The sequence below is a fragment of the Morchella importuna genome (assembly GCF_003444635.1).
Source record: "Morchella importuna strain M04M26 chromosome Unknown Morimp01GS034, whole genome shotgun sequence".
In the NCBI taxonomy this organism is placed as follows: Eukaryota; Fungi; Ascomycota; class Pezizomycetes; order Pezizales; family Morchellaceae; genus Morchella; species Morchella importuna.
Window position 1 is genome coordinate 569,272 of NW_025763431.1, and position 14,977 is coordinate 584,248.

Consider the following 14,977-nt stretch of genomic DNA (forward strand, 5'->3'; position numbering starts at 1 on the left):
CAGGTTCTTATCGCTTGCCCCAGTACATGTATCCCTTCGTCTGTCGACAAAATGCTGCCCCCCAAGAAAAAGCAAATCTGGTGTGGCTTTACTAACAGATCTCGTTATCTCCCTTATCAAATAACAGATCTCCCATACAAAATTCGATTTCTCTATTTAGGGGGGCAGCAATCGACAGACGAAGGGATACGTACTCTAAGTATCAGTGCTGGCAGTAGAGCTTCTTGCGTACCCAACCATGCATGTTTAGGTTTAGAGAATATGCAGGCCATTCTCCTACTCCGTTCTCTAGAAGTGTGGACTCTATACATGTAGTAGCGTTATCATAGATTAAGAGTAGCACATCTGTTATCTCAGGAATTTTAGCCCGCCCCTCCCATCCCTATCGATATCGTCATCTAATGAAGAGATTCGGGCCATTTTCTAAACACCGCACACGTATGTATCATATATACATTAAAGATAACTTGACTTTCCGCCAGGAAATAAAAATTGAAGATTGACATTTCGCGATATTTAGTGGAATCGCACGAGAATGAAATAGGGTTAGGGTTACTCACCCCAACTCAAAGCAAAAAACTCCGCCGCCGTGGAGGGAACTATTTACAGTTTAAGTCAACCTCTTCACAATCATTATTTAGTTTCTAGAGGACATTATGATACCGCCACCTAATAGGCTGTGATTTGCGGAAACAGACGAAGAACTACATGTATATATGTATCCATGTACTGATCTGAGAACAGAAAGATGACTAAGACATAGGTATATAGTGGTTTCTAGAGTTTTATGCTGTCCTGAAGTTTTTAAATTCGGAGAGGCTAAATCATGTAGTTTAGTTCTTCATCTTATACCGAGAGCCTTTTTTTGCAAAGAGAGCTACATACTTTATGATATCAGTTATCGTGTAAACTACATGTAATTTCAAATGGAAGTTGTGACAAAAGAAACTCTAAGAAAGAGGCGATTTATCATGATATTTCTTTATCATATCTTTAGAACTAGCGGCAGGCCTTAAGCAGCTATTCAATTCTTCTGTTCTTGGTAGACTTACAATGTTACATATTCATATCAGGCCTAACGGCATAATGAATACATGTATGTACGTACATACATGTATACATAGTCACTGATAGCGTATCTAGGCACGGGGCAATTCGTTTCTCAAATACATAGATTTAATTTGGTGTGCTTTTGAAAGTGTCAGCATCGATAACTTAAGAGGATTCACTGACTGACGGGGTGACAGGGTATTTAGCTAAAATCGATCTATACTTATTTGCGCTGTTAAAAGATACCTTGAGCGATTACCCTTTATACCAGGAAGACCTAGGGTAGATAGTACATTATTAAGACATCTTGTATGTTCATGGGGTATCACTCGGTTATGGGGAGCTCCGTTTGTGTTTGAAAAAGGTGGGGATTAGAATCAATAGGGGAATGTCCCAAAAGTCGCCTATAGACACCTTAGTTTTGGAATAACTATCTACATAAACGCCAAGTACACCGTGCTCAAGGTTGTCAATCCCAGTACGACGTATCCAGTCCTATAAACCCCTTTGATATCCAATGCTTTACCGGTGTCCCAAAGTAAATGCCTTATTCCGTTCCATGAGTGGAATGTAAATGGTAGCGCCACAGCCGCCTTAATTCCGACTTTTGCTGCTACAGGCAGAGAACCAAACGCAGCAGCAATTGTAGCTGACTCAAGGTGTAGACCGAAGGTAGGAGCAGCAAGGTAGGCAAGGGCAAAAACGTATATACCGCCAGAGAGAGCCACACCGGTGATACGGTTAAGGATAGACAGGTACCAGGTCAACTGAGGCTGATAAATGCTGAGATGAGGAGAGATGGGGCGCAGCTTGCGCTGGGCAGCAAGAATCGAGTGCGCCTGGTCTTGGGTAACATTTTCTGATGTAGTGCCCGCAGATCTGAGAACAGAGATTTACTGTCAGAAAAAAAACATTATATTGCTAAACCAGAGTACTCTACCTAGTTTGGGCGGGAAAGCTTGAAGACGTCGCCCTTACGGAGGTTGATTTGAGAAGCGGACTAACTTGTCTGGAAGACACTATTGCATGGAGCGTGAATTGTTAGCTCTAGTGCTGACGAATGGTATTTTCAGATTGATGGTACCTACGCCTTGAAGCTGTTCTGAATGTAGTGTTTGAAAACATAGTGATGAATGCAGGTGGGTACGATTAAAGATGAGCGAGTGAAGACGGTTGTGACTTTGTTCCGATGTCTTAAGTTTTGCTTTCTTGTCTGATAGCCGAGGTCATGGATGTTGCCGGGGCGTGGTTTCACCACTTACATAATGCCCGTCCTTGGAAGCGTATATGGCTTGGATTCTTGGCAGGCTTACATATAAATTCAATTTTTTCTTGACCTTACTTCACTTCCTCTTTTTTCTTCTCTACAGAACTTTGGCTTAACACTATCCAGTCTTCACTTCTCGACGGACTGGTTGGTGTCGACCTCGTCATCTGCTCTGCGTTCTGCTGGGTATCGACATCGGGTTGTACGTTCTGAGAAAAATTATCAAAAGCCCATATAATCGCGCAGATACCGTACTACATGGTATACTGCGTTTCATGAATAGGGTTACAATACTTCGCTGTATCCTCCGCGAATACTCAGCCATTGACGGCAGACTCTACTAATATGGCAGCGGTGATAACTAAACCAATCAGGTTCCCCAGAGGTTATCTGCGCCAAACCCTTCACACCCGCAAGATTTTACTACAGAGAGGAATTCGAAACTGAAATAATCATCTTATAGGGGGGTTGTTAGCGCCATATATTTCCACCCCCCACCCCCACCCCCCACCCCCCACCCCCACAAATTCATGTACAGTGATGGGGAGAATTATTGCGAAAGTGGGTTTTCCGTGACCCGATAGTCCTATTGGCCCTTAAAGAAATTTTTGCAGTGAGCACGGATAAAGAGGCCCACTCTTTTAGTTCTGACTTCTGCAATAATTCTCCCCATCACTGTAAGCACATACATGTATTATCTAGCGCCGGTTGATGTTAACATACATGTACCTTTCTGGCCATTGAGCCAGACGAAAACGATTTATTGGGCATATAGACCAGCTTGCCTATCAGCGAGCGTTGCCCGCTATTTTGCCCGCTACCCCAGGATGCAACGGTTGCCACCCACCAAAGTTTGGTGGACGCTCGCTGATGGGCAAGCTGGTCTATAACCTGTTTTTAGTACCAATAAATCAGTTTTCTGGACGTATATAGATATCCGACTAAGCTCTGGTTTTAGGTGTAGTTTTACAGTGGCCATTAGCCATAAATGGTAAGCCTAACAACTCCTTCAAAAAACTAAAATGAATAGACAATCTGTAGTACTTGTGGCCGCCTACTGGTTGTCCGTCTCCGAATTTCTAGTTTCTTATTTTTGATGGGCCAGATATATTTGGTATGGGAGTCGAATTCGGTGAGGGTAATAGGGTAGGTTTAGAACGACCGGTGCTATAGTCTCGTGCCCATACTGGGCAACTGACTTACGAGGAACGAATGTCATAAATGGCGATTGAGCCCATGCAACACATATGTGCGGTTTCCGGTAGAATTATTATGTACGAAAGTCAGAGCTAAGAGGGTGGTCTGTGCTCGTAGCGGAGGATCTTCTAAGGGCCAATAGGACTATCGGGTCACGGGGAACCCACTTTTGCAATAATGTTACCGGATACTGTATGTAAAGTAGTTATCCCTTTTTGTGCAATGAAGTGAATTCATTAAACCGTTGGATCATAACTGTAACTCACACTCTCCGAGTATACTTGTAGTTAGATTTAAATTAAGGTATGAAAGGGTAAAATGATAGCTTTGATGATGTTCAGCAACCATTTGGGAGGGAGTGCTTTCTCACTCTACCCAAGTCCAGATTGTTTAAAATCATACGTAGAATATATAGATAATATAGTCACTCTTATAAATGGGGAAAGGAAAATATAATAAAGGGTTATGACCTGGGGCGTGACTGGATGGAGAGAAAGAAATTAGGACAAAGAAGTTCGTATTGCACCTAATGTTTTTTCTCTCTTCTTTTTTTACATTAATCTGTGATTGGCTTCCTCATAATTCGTTGGCCCCGTGAAATCGTTACGGAGGTTAATCAGACATACAAGAGGTGGCGAGTATTTTTAAGAATTCCATTCCTATGCTGTGCCTAGTCACTCTAACACATTGGCTCCATTCGCAAGTCCTGGTGATGGAGCATTGGATGTTTCCGACATGCCATTGGAAGCGTCTTTAACAGCAACATCGCCATCGTCATCTTCCTCGTCAAGTTCCTCGGGATGCCTTGTTATAATATTAGATTTACCGAGAATTATTAAAAGATTTCAGAACTTACCCTAAAAGATTCGCCACCTCTTTCATTTCGTAGTGCCTCTTTCTCATTTCGGCAAACTTCCTGTGTTTTTCCTCTTCCTCTGGCGTTTCTGGGTCATCGCCAGGTTCGCCATGATGTTCGCTCGCGGAGTCATCCTGAACAACGACTTGCTTTGGCGAATGGCTTTCCCTAAACTTCATTGGTACCGCCTCTTCAGGCTCACCAAGCTCTAATCCAGGGATATCCTCTTCACGCATGGCATAATCCTTTCTAACACCTTTTGCCCCATCTGCGCTTGATTCACCAGCTCCTACCCTCACGGCGTCCAACTCATCTACAACCAAGTCCTCTGCATCGAGTGTTCTGAATTCAACTTCATCCTCTAAGGGATCATAGCGTTTTGCGTATGGCGTCTTAGGCTCAGTGATTTTCATAGTGCTAGACTTTTGCTGTTCAGTCAAATACAGGTTGGCCTCGTCCCATTTGAGACGCGGAGAAGATTCCTGATCTTCAATATCTCCATCCTTGCTATTTGTGTAGGATTGACGGCGAGAGCCGGCACGGACAGGAGTTTGGCCAGCGGATGAACGACGCCTTCCAGCATTTTGAAGTGTGTTTTGGAGGGTGACATCTTTCTCCGAGTGCGAAAGCTCCATAGGAGAGGATTCTAGAACACTTTCGGATGAAATATCTTCGGAATCAAGAAAGACATTATTAACAGGCTTTTCAGTCGGGGAGCGGTGGTATGAATTTGAGTTCTTGAGAATTCCTGAAGGTAAGTGTTAGTAGCTTGAGATTGTACGAGGATTTTTGAAATTGACAAAACTTGCCTCTAGGACGTTTACTGCCAGGTCCATCGAGATTAGGGGGTGAATGCGACATATTTGATGATGCTGCCTGGTGGGGTGTTCAGAAATGCAGTTATGGCGGAGGGGAAGCAGGGAGGTTTGTTTTTAAACTGGTTGAGGATTTGGGAGTAGCGACTCAAGTGCAGTGAGCAAGTTGTACCAGATATTCGGCAAGAGGGGCGGAAGTTAGCTGGATAGAAGGATGGTCAGGTAGTTATTTGAGGTTGGGAGTAAAGTAAGTATAAAATGGATATGTCAATTGAGACAAGAATAGGAAGAGCGGGGCAGATTGAGAGGGGGAGGGCAGGGAAAAACAGTATTTCATGAGATTCCTTCTCTTTCTTTTTCTACCAAGTTCCCGAGCAAGGGTTTATAAACTTTGGTTACAATATTCTACTCTACTCAAGCTGCCTGGTGCTGTGCTGCGGGGTGCTTTACACAACTCCCTCTTATTTTTCAGCGTCATTGCACAGGACCATTTATCGGCCTTATTGGGTGATTAATCAGGCCTGTTCAGGCTTCCGGAAGAGGTAAAGAGAGGTCACAAAAGTTTACACCAGGACACTCGCCTAACAACCAAGCCGACAGTTGTGCTTTAAAGCAGCGGCTCTGCAGGGCGGCGACAGGGTAACTCCCTTGGCGACGCTTGCCGACATCAGCGCGTTATCTAACGCGCCGTGGATGTACCTATGTACTAGCGGGTAGGGTAAGTCTGTTGACAGTGAGAACTGTTGCAACCACGGCCACTGTCAACAGACTTACAGTATCTGGTAAAATTATTGCGAAAGTGGGTTCTCCGTGACCCGATAGTCCTATTGGCCCTTAAAAGGTTTTTGCTGCGAGCACAGACCAACAAATCCACTCTTTTAGCTCTGACTTTTGCAATAATTCTACCCGGTACTGTACCCCTACCCGCTAGTACATACTCGCGCGGCCGAGTTTCGACTTACTCACGTGACGCTATTTAACAGGTTTTTTGCGTTACCCATAGGTCATGTGATTAAGTTGAAACTCGGCCGCGCGAGTAGGTAATTCTTCTCAGCGGATGGTTACACAGACGTCTAACTTGCCTTTTACAACGTGTATGAGGGAAGATTAGGGGGGGCGTTTTCAAGACAAATGATTAGAACAAGTAATTTCAACGTCAATGTGAGTATCCGCTGAGACGAATTACTGCGGTACTGTCGTTCACGGGCACTGGGTGTTGACTTGTCCGTCAACACCCAGTGTCCGCCAATACCCCGTGAACGACAGTACGAGTCTAGATACCGCCAGGTACAGAGTGGCGCAATAACTCGTCTGGGTAGGTATGTACTACTACAGTTTCCGGTATATTACGAAAGTCAGAGCTAAAAGAGATCTTCTAAGGGCCAATAGGACTATCGGGTCATGGAAAACCCACTTTCGCACCAGACTCTGTACTACGCATGTCCCGTAGTAGGTACGGTGTCGGACAGCCAAAACCAGCCGGCCAGAGCAACCACCGACTCCCCTTCACCCCATCGACTTTCAACAACGCAACACTTGTCCAAAAATAATGTTCTTTTGTAAAATGGGTCTAATCATGGTTGTAAACATCCCCATAAAAGGGGATTTAAAATAATTAAGAACTGGCTGCACTATGACCTCTCAAACATTTGGTGCAATCTGCCTGAAAAAAACATAGGTGTGAAATAATAACTTTAATAGCTTTATGCCAAGGCGGCCACATTAATTGGGATAATTCTTACCCTATTCGGATGATTCGATGATTGTTATTACCCGATTAGGACTAGTTTTTGGCTTGAAAAGAACATGAGGGTTGATTTTGACTGTCCGGCGCTGTACATACAGTCTTAGGGTTTGTTAGTAATGGGTCACATGATCTATATTAAAATCGGCATCACTAGTAGAAGTACAATATAAATACATGTAGTTAATTGACTCCCCCCTGGGCTCCTTCCTGCAGAGAAATAAAAAAATAAAAACCAGCTCTTCAAGTACCGAAAAAATTGGCTATCGCCGGCCAGGGATTATCTCCTTACCAATTAGTTGAAGAGTGTAGATTAGGTCCGCTAATAGTAATTTTGATCTCATATGCACAGCCAATTTTTCTGGAAAATCCCTCTCATACATATATATCATGTGATCTCCATATTTTAGTGAGAAAAGGTCTAGGTGAATACATGTAGCTTACTACCTTAAGTTCAGTCAATCACTTCCTGTATAGAGCATGCTAATGCATGAGAGAGATATTCCAATGTCTCATTCGTCCAAGGGATAGCGGTATTAATTATTTGTCCTGAGCTTAAATACCACGGAGTAAAAAAGAACAAAAGGCACTGTAACGGCAATGTCCGTTACTACTCCCCTTAAAACCCAGGACTTTCCGTCGTTATGAGCGTAAATACTCGGTGTTAGCCCGGCGAGGGGTCTAAACCGTTAGGCCACTCGCCCCCTTGTTTACTGTACATTCCTCAAAACGACGATAACGTTAACTAATTGGGGTAACTGAAAGCTGGTCGTACATCTTCCGTCTTTTAAGAACCGAGCAACATAACATCATCAAGCCCTGCCATTGCATACATCAAATCATGCATCACCAGAAATCACAACAGTTTATACCTAGTTAAATACATGTACTTTCGATTGCCAGATCCGCTTGACAGTAGAAACCCCAGATGATAGGGTATTAATTAGTATAACGTGACGGAGTCCAAAATATAATATAAAAAAATGATAACTCTACCACTCCAAATACTCAAACGCTAAAAAAGAAGATAAACCCCCACAATAAAATATACAAATACCCAAGAATTTTAATATCCGCCCCATAAACGTCACTCATGTCATTTAAAAAAGAAGTAAGTGCAAGAATAGAAATAGAAACTCCAACAAAAAAAAATGGGGGGGAGGGCGGAAATACTTCTGCACCTCTATTTGATGAAGTGAGGGCATAAGTAGAGATCAGAGGAAACAATTATACTACCGTCCACTCAGCGTAGACACACCACCTAGCGCTTCTATCTGCTAAAACCAAGGCTCTCCAAGCGCCTCGCTCGCCGCATTTAATTATTGTCTCCCAAATCATTCCATTTTCGGCTCCATTGGTATCGGCCTTTTTCATTAATCTCAAAATTTTTCCAGCGGGTGTTTGTATAGCTAATTTGGCAGGTTTCGGCCCGTTATTCAAGCTATCGCTAGTCAATCCTTCACTAGGATGTTGTCGCACTGCGAAGACAAATGTATTATTGACCGCCAATCTAGCACATTGTGGTTGAGATACGTAGAGATCGTGGCGTTGCGCATGAGGTGTCGGGTGCCGAACCAAAAAGTCATAAGGAGGGTTTTCACCCGTATGAATAATTGGCAAGGCAAATGCTAGGGGATGTGGGTTATCACGCATCGAATGCTATTGTTTTTTGAAAAAAAGTCAGATCAATCTTTTGATGGATATCGGGAGTAAAATACTTACGATCAAGCCCCTGTGTCCGGCGTAGATTTTCAAGACACCGTGCCCTTCATCACCAGGCAGTACTGCTTTAACCCTGTATGTTTTAACCCCATTCTCCCAAACAACTTGGCAAAGTGCCCTCTTTTTGGTGACGTTTCCGCTCTCGAATAAATCACCACTCTGGTCAACTGCGAACCCTCGTACTTCCACTTCGGCAATGCACTCCACATCTATGGGAACAGTGAACTCGATTTGGGCGACTTCCAAATTTTCAATTCGGGTAAGGCTTGTGTCGAAGTTGTTCATTTGTAAATTGTGCTTGAAAAATGGCGGACAGGCGGATGGTAGGGCAAGAAGTATTGCCATCGGCAATGGAGGAACCATATGTTGTTGTTCTGCTCTTTGCGGCACATGTGTCCAGCAAAGATGGCTTGGTTTGGTCAAGAAGTAGAAGAGTTCTGCCTGTGAAGTAGATGCTGATGAATACATAACCCTTCTGGGATTCGTTGGCGAAGCAAGCGAGCAGTCCATGAATCTCCATTCGCCATCCACAATCACTCCATTCCACCAATGGTTTGGGCGTGGGCACATTTCGACGTCTAAAGCTTCACCAGGAACTTTCAGGTAGCCTGCCACAATCTCACAGTGAATCCCTACTGCCATACACATTCCCATAACTACCTCTGCAACCTCAGCTGGGCCCCCTCTTCTCTGCTGGATAACGCTTCTAGGATCCGCTCCCGCTTGACCGGGATTTCCTAAAGGCCCGCTTGGATGTTCCCAAGCAATCTTCTCAGAAACCCAGGTGAAAATAGCACGTAAACGCTGCAGGTCGCTGCGGTATGGGCGGCAAACATGATGCGCCGCAAGGCTCTCAGGCGTTGTGAGCGGAGGTAGGTTTCCAATGAATCTCGTCCCCTTATCAACCAATGCCAGATTTGCTGTGTCAAAATCTGCTGGATTTTCCACTGGGCGTCCATCTGCACCTTCATCTCCATCCACATCGTCATCCAAGGCATCAACGGGACGAAGGACAATCTGATCCATCAATTGTTGTTTCTCTTGTCTCTCTATTCGTTCGTTTCGTGATAGAGTATTTGATCGATTGACATCCCTTCGAACTTGAACCCAATCTTGGCTTTGCAATTGCATTGGTGTTCGCCCTCCAGATATCGGGTTGATTCCGTCTGGTATAGTTTTTTGTGTCGTAATTGGAACAGGGGAACTGGTGCCTGATGCTAAGCTTCTTGCGGAAGCAGTGCTGGTCTTCGCGCTGTTTAAAATCTTCTTGAGAAACCCCGTTTTTTTGGGCTTGGGGCCCGGTTTTGGCGACGCCAGCCCCCCGAGCGCACCGCCTGAAGTTTCCGAAGCCCAAGTTTGTCCTCTTCTCAACATGCCTGGCCCGACACCACCAGAACTCGATCCAGAACCGCTTCCAGAACCAAAAATGGGAGTTTCAGATCTCCCATATCCTGCAAGCACTTGCTTTTGTGCACTCATACCACTCACACCAATTACACTTCTAGCCTTTTCCTTTCTACGTGCCAGGCTTCCAGCGCTAGTTGCTGAAAAACCCCCGGCACTCATGCTACTCATGATGCTTGCACTAGTCAAAGCTGTTGAGCCAGTGGCATTTGTGCTACTGGATTGATTGGATGTCGCACTGGATTTGATTGTTGTTGTTCTAGAGAGTGGTCGTGGGCGAATAAGCTTATTTGGCCCAGGGCTCCGGCGACCCATATCATACATTGATTTTCGGTTATTTATTGATATCGGGTCTCCTGTTTGAGGACGGTAGCTGTCATAAGCTGTATTTTTCGGTGGCGGTGGCGGGGGAAGGTCATCATCGTCATTTCGGTATCGGTCTGATAGGTGGCTAGACTGCTGGAACCTCCCATTTCGGTCATCGACCCTCTCACTATGATTATTAAAATTCGTTGAACGTTGATTATCGAAATACATAGTCATGATATTTTCGTCCTCATCGGGATATCCTTCGCTCCGGTCACCTATGCCTAAAGAGGTTTCTGGGCGTACATAGCTCTTCCTTGCTGAAGGTGATGAGTGGTATTGTTGAACGAACGCTTCTGGCGACCAAGGGTCAACAGGGGTTTTGGTACGGTTGTCATCACGCGCTGTCATGTGCTGCAGGCTTTCCATTACATCTTCCATGGCATTCCTTAACGGGCTTGGTGTGTTTCCTAGTATCGCGGGAGAGTGCGCGCCATTTGGCGCCGGTGTACGTCGTCCATCTAGTGGTAGACTAGGCGAACTGGCACGTTGATACCTGTGCGGTGGAGGTACTGGCGGGGCGCTGATTATGTCCTGGTCATCATGATCTAAATAAGGGTTCGGAGATGCTGAACAGTGATACTGCATCATGGATGCTGCGGGCGAAGGCGCCCTGGCGCTGTAATGCGCCGGGGGTGCTGGAGAGACTGCTCTTGTGTTATATTCTCTTCTCGATACCGACGGCGCTGGCGATGCTCCCCTTGTGTAGGGATTTGGAGAGACTCCTCGAGGGTATAGATTTGGAGAATTAGATCTTGAATTATATCCTTGTTGATATGGTATAGGAGAACGTGATCGTCGGTCGTCGTGTTGGTAAGGCATGGGGGAGTGTGCTCGCTGTTCGTTAAGGTAATAATGTGTAGGCGGTTGCGGTGAAGGTACTCTTGAGTAATGGGTAGGGGCGGGAGAAGCTATTCTCGAATAGTGAGTAGGAGCAGGAGAAGCTGCTCTTGAGTAATGAGTAGGGGCCGGAGAAGCTGCTCTTGAATAGTGAGTAGGGGCTGGTGATATCGCTCTTGTAATACTTCCACCACCTCCAAACCTTGGACTTGAAGCTCCATTCCTTGAGACTGGTCTCGAAGGAGAAATCGTACCCTCGATGACCTGAACATAATTTGAAGGAAATAGCCCCATCTGCTGCCGGTTGCGCTTGAGACGTCCCATCCACCATGACCCATCCCCAGCATTGAGACATTCGATAAGGTCGTCCTCAACGAAGCCAAGATCGCGTTTGGTCTAGAGGAATACAGAAATATCAAAGAGCTTTGTTAGTGTGGAGGTTCATGAAAGCCTCAAGAGGGATCAGCGGTGTCATACCTCTCCACTCCATGAGTAAATAGCCCGACACAAGCAAGGAAATTTTGGGAGCACGGGAAGCGGTTCGCCTGGCATGATTCTTACTGTAGCTCCTCGGCAATACGAGAGAGAGGGGGGGGGGGGGGGGGGGGCGGGGGGCGGGGCGGGCAGAGGGGGGCCGAAAATATCGCAGTAGGCGCAGACAGTTATATGTAGGTAATAAAGTAGTAGGGATGAAGAAGGAAGGAATGAAATAACGCAAAACGTAAACTTGAAACCAAGAAGAATGGGTTGGTCGTGTGAGGGTGTGACCGATCAGAGAGGCTTTGAGTATGATTAAAATGGCACTGTAATGGAAAGAAATCGATTGCTGGCGGGGAGTGGAGGGAGTGTGGTTGAGGTTTAGATGGTAAGTGTAAACAACATGCCAGGTCAGGGTCACACGCGAAGGCCTCAGATGAGAAATGAGCCAGTAGGCAGCGGTATCGTGGTTGTCCTGGCAGCGGCGCATAACAACAAGCTTCCATTTATGGCTTCAGCCGCATCCCTGAGATCCCCTAGCAATGGGGGATTGACGTGCATGGAAAGTGTGCATATGACGATGGGTGGATGCGCCGCCTCGCGAACTGTGGGGTTCAGGGGGAAATGATGGAAGACGCGTGTGTAAGAAACAGCTAGACAAGATACAGTACGGGTTTGACTGTCTAACCACGCTAGGCGGTGCTACTACTACTCTAGGAAATTACACCTACAGTATCCGGTAACATTATTGCAAAAGTGGGCTCTCCGTGACCCGATAGTCCTATTGGCCCTTGAAAGATTTTTTGCTGCGAGCACAGACCAACAAATCCACTCTTTTAGTTCTGACTTTTGCAATAATTCTACCGGATACTGTACTGCGAAAGTGGGTTTTCCGTGACCCGATAGTCCCATTGGCTCTTGAAAGGACTTTTGCTGTGAGCACGGTCCAAGAAACCCACTCCTTTAGCGCTGACTTTCGCATTAATTCTCCCATCAGCAAATACATTTAGTATTTGTACCTACATGTACCTACACGCAACCACACTGGCGCCTCAGGTACCCAAGTCAAGAAACGCAAACATTACATATAGGACTTAGATTTTAGAACAGTCGTTTATAACCTAACGCTAGTGTCATAAGGTTTTCTGAACTCCTTAAGCTCTGATTGGTCGGAGCATCGAACCCTAACCCTATAAGACCAACTACATGTATTAAATAAGCCACATACATGTAGACTAGCAGTGGCCGATCTCGTGAGCGCGAGTTCCTTTTACTCCAATTAGTTGTGCCTTTCGTGGGGCCTTCCACCTCGACCGCGCCACCCCCCAGGTCTCCTCCCCCCGCCAGTTGATGATTCCGCTACAAATACCTTATTTGAGGTATCTCTCAATACCATCCAGTTAATTCAATTTAATGATAATATACCTCCCCGTACCCCGTCTTTTGATACCCTGTTGATGATAGCTCTCTCTATACATTCATGAAATCTCAATACCCCCCCAGAATATTTGAAAGATTGTCTGTACCATTAAATCCGGCCTGTTGACGGATTTGAAATTTTGAGTGGCATTTTGGGTGGACTGGTTGCCATGTAGGGTCAGGGTTTCCGCTCTCGACCAATCAGAGGGCTCCGGCGCACGCAAGAATTAAGGGTAGTGCGATGTACATAAAATCTCATTCGTTTGGGCGATTGCCACTTTTGGTGACTGATTGGTTCAAGTTGAGCTTGTTACATACCACCAAACGTGGTGATTGAACCATCGTGACTGAGTCCTATTGTATACTCATTTCTGCCGAGAAAGAAGAGACGAGAGAAAAAAGTTATCCCTTGGACGCGTGAGACATTTGGAGAATCTCTCTCATGCATTAGCGTGCCCTACCTAGGAAACGATTTACTATAATAAAGCAGCAACTTGCGAAGTTTTTAGCATCTCTGAGTATTCCGAAGACCGATAAATGCAGCAAACTGCTTACCCGGACGTTTTCTCAGCCAAATTCTAAGTCACATGACTGCCAATTCCCGCTAATGCATGAGAGAGATTCTCCAAATGTCTCACGCGTCCAAGGGATACTCGGAAAAGCTAATGTCCTACAGAGAGGGGTCACAGACGGTGACTTCGTGGCAAAACGAAAGCGAGATGAGCCCTAAGCTTCAATTTTTAACAAATCCCCAATTTTACCAAGACCTGGTACATAAGTTCATAACAAGAACAGTCCATCTAGGTCCGTTCACACGGCGCTTCTTATCTCCTCCGCGTTCACTTCCTTTTCGCTTTCCTTAAGTTGATCTCTTTCTAATGTACCTGCATTCGCGGCTCGTTTCTGTGATTGTGCCCTAAGCGAGTCGGCTTCGTCGACTTCTAAAAGTTTACCAATTAATTGCTTACTACTCTTCAAAAATACCCCAGAAAGGTCCACATACCGGTGTACTCAACTGTAGAATCCGCCCATCGTGCCAATTTTGTTTCCACGAATTTACAGAAATCCCATTCTTCCATCTCAAGCCTCTCTTCTCCTACAGTCCAAACATATGTCTCTGTCTCAACATTCTCACCCTCCTCCCCATTACTCTCGAGAACATTGACCTGGACTCTTTTACGGCTATAATCCCCCCCTTCAAATCTGTCAAGACGAAAAATATCACCTTCCGTGAGGCCCTCGACATAGGTCCCTTGGACTTCCTTGCCGTTTTCTGGGATGATGGCGGGATAATCGACGAAGCGGACTTTATAACGGCAGTAAGAGTGAAGAATCGCAGGACGGACGCGAAGTGAGGCCACCTGCCAGGCTTCGGGTGATGTTGTACCATAAACCACGCGGAAAAGAATAGGAACCGCCATCAGAGTACCTTAAAGAGATATCAAACCAAAGTATCAATATCGATATATCGACAGCCAGAATACATATATTGTCGGGACATGCATAAATATCACATACCATAAAAAAACCCAGTGTATCCAGTTGTTTCGGGTGGTGCATTATTTCCGGCCATCTCTTCGTCCACACTGAATAATTCCTTATGCCACTTATCTCGCAGATTATGTTGATTCTAGCTCTGTGGATCGTGGGAACAGATGAAATGATAGGAGTATGTTCGAATGGGATGCAGTGCGGATACAACACTGTAGGTACTCTACATGTATGTCGGTCTCTACCTGTAGGTACATACGTTTTGCCCTACAGGACCAGAAATGCGGGTAAAACTAATACCGTATTGGTACGACATTGTGAGAATATGC

General features: G+C 45.4%; 5 protein-coding genes across 5 annotated transcripts; 1 reads left to right on the top strand and 4 right to left on the bottom strand.

Annotated features, from left to right (window-relative positions):
* Positions 1–1,484: 1,484 nt before the first annotated feature.
* Positions 1,485–2,175, bottom strand: LAJ45_09244 (uncharacterized protein; the record flags this gene model as incomplete). The annotated part of the gene is made up of 3 exons (XM_046118789.1): positions 1,485–1,929; positions 1,991–2,069; positions 2,139–2,175. 3 exons carry the CDS (start codon positions 2,173–2,175, stop codon positions 1,485–1,487), a joined length of 561 nt encoding a protein of 186 aa, XP_045968174.1.
* Positions 2,176–4,188: 2,013 nt separating this feature from the next.
* LAJ45_09245 (uncharacterized protein) lies at positions 4,189–4,783 on the bottom strand (the record flags this gene model as incomplete). Its single annotated transcript, XM_046118790.1, has 2 exons — positions 4,189–4,318; positions 4,371–4,783. 2 exons carry the CDS (start codon positions 4,781–4,783, stop codon positions 4,189–4,191), a joined length of 543 nt encoding a protein of 180 aa, XP_045968175.1.
* A 149-nt stretch (positions 4,784–4,932) lies between these two features.
* On the top strand, positions 4,933–5,346 carry LAJ45_09246 (uncharacterized protein; the record flags this gene model as incomplete). The annotated part of the gene is made up of 3 exons (XM_046118791.1): positions 4,933–4,959; positions 5,058–5,124; positions 5,186–5,346. The coding sequence occupies 3 exons, from the start codon at positions 4,933–4,935 to the stop codon at positions 5,344–5,346; spliced, it is 255 nt and encodes an 84-aa protein (XP_045968176.1).
* Positions 5,347–8,156: 2,810 nt separating this feature from the next.
* On the bottom strand, positions 8,157–11,813 carry LAJ45_09247 (uncharacterized protein; the record flags this gene model as incomplete). The annotated part of the gene is made up of 3 exons (XM_046118792.1): positions 8,157–8,588; positions 8,652–11,657; positions 11,739–11,813. The coding sequence occupies 3 exons, from the start codon at positions 11,811–11,813 to the stop codon at positions 8,157–8,159; spliced, it is 3,513 nt and encodes a 1,170-aa protein (XP_045968177.1).
* Positions 11,814–13,967: 2,154 nt separating this feature from the next.
* LAJ45_09248 (uncharacterized protein) lies at positions 13,968–14,730 on the bottom strand (the record flags this gene model as incomplete). The annotated part of the gene is made up of 3 exons (XM_046118793.1): positions 13,968–14,098; positions 14,161–14,586; positions 14,676–14,730. 3 exons carry the CDS (start codon positions 14,728–14,730, stop codon positions 13,968–13,970), a joined length of 612 nt encoding a protein of 203 aa, XP_045968178.1.
* Between the last annotated feature and the right edge of the window lie 247 nt (positions 14,731–14,977).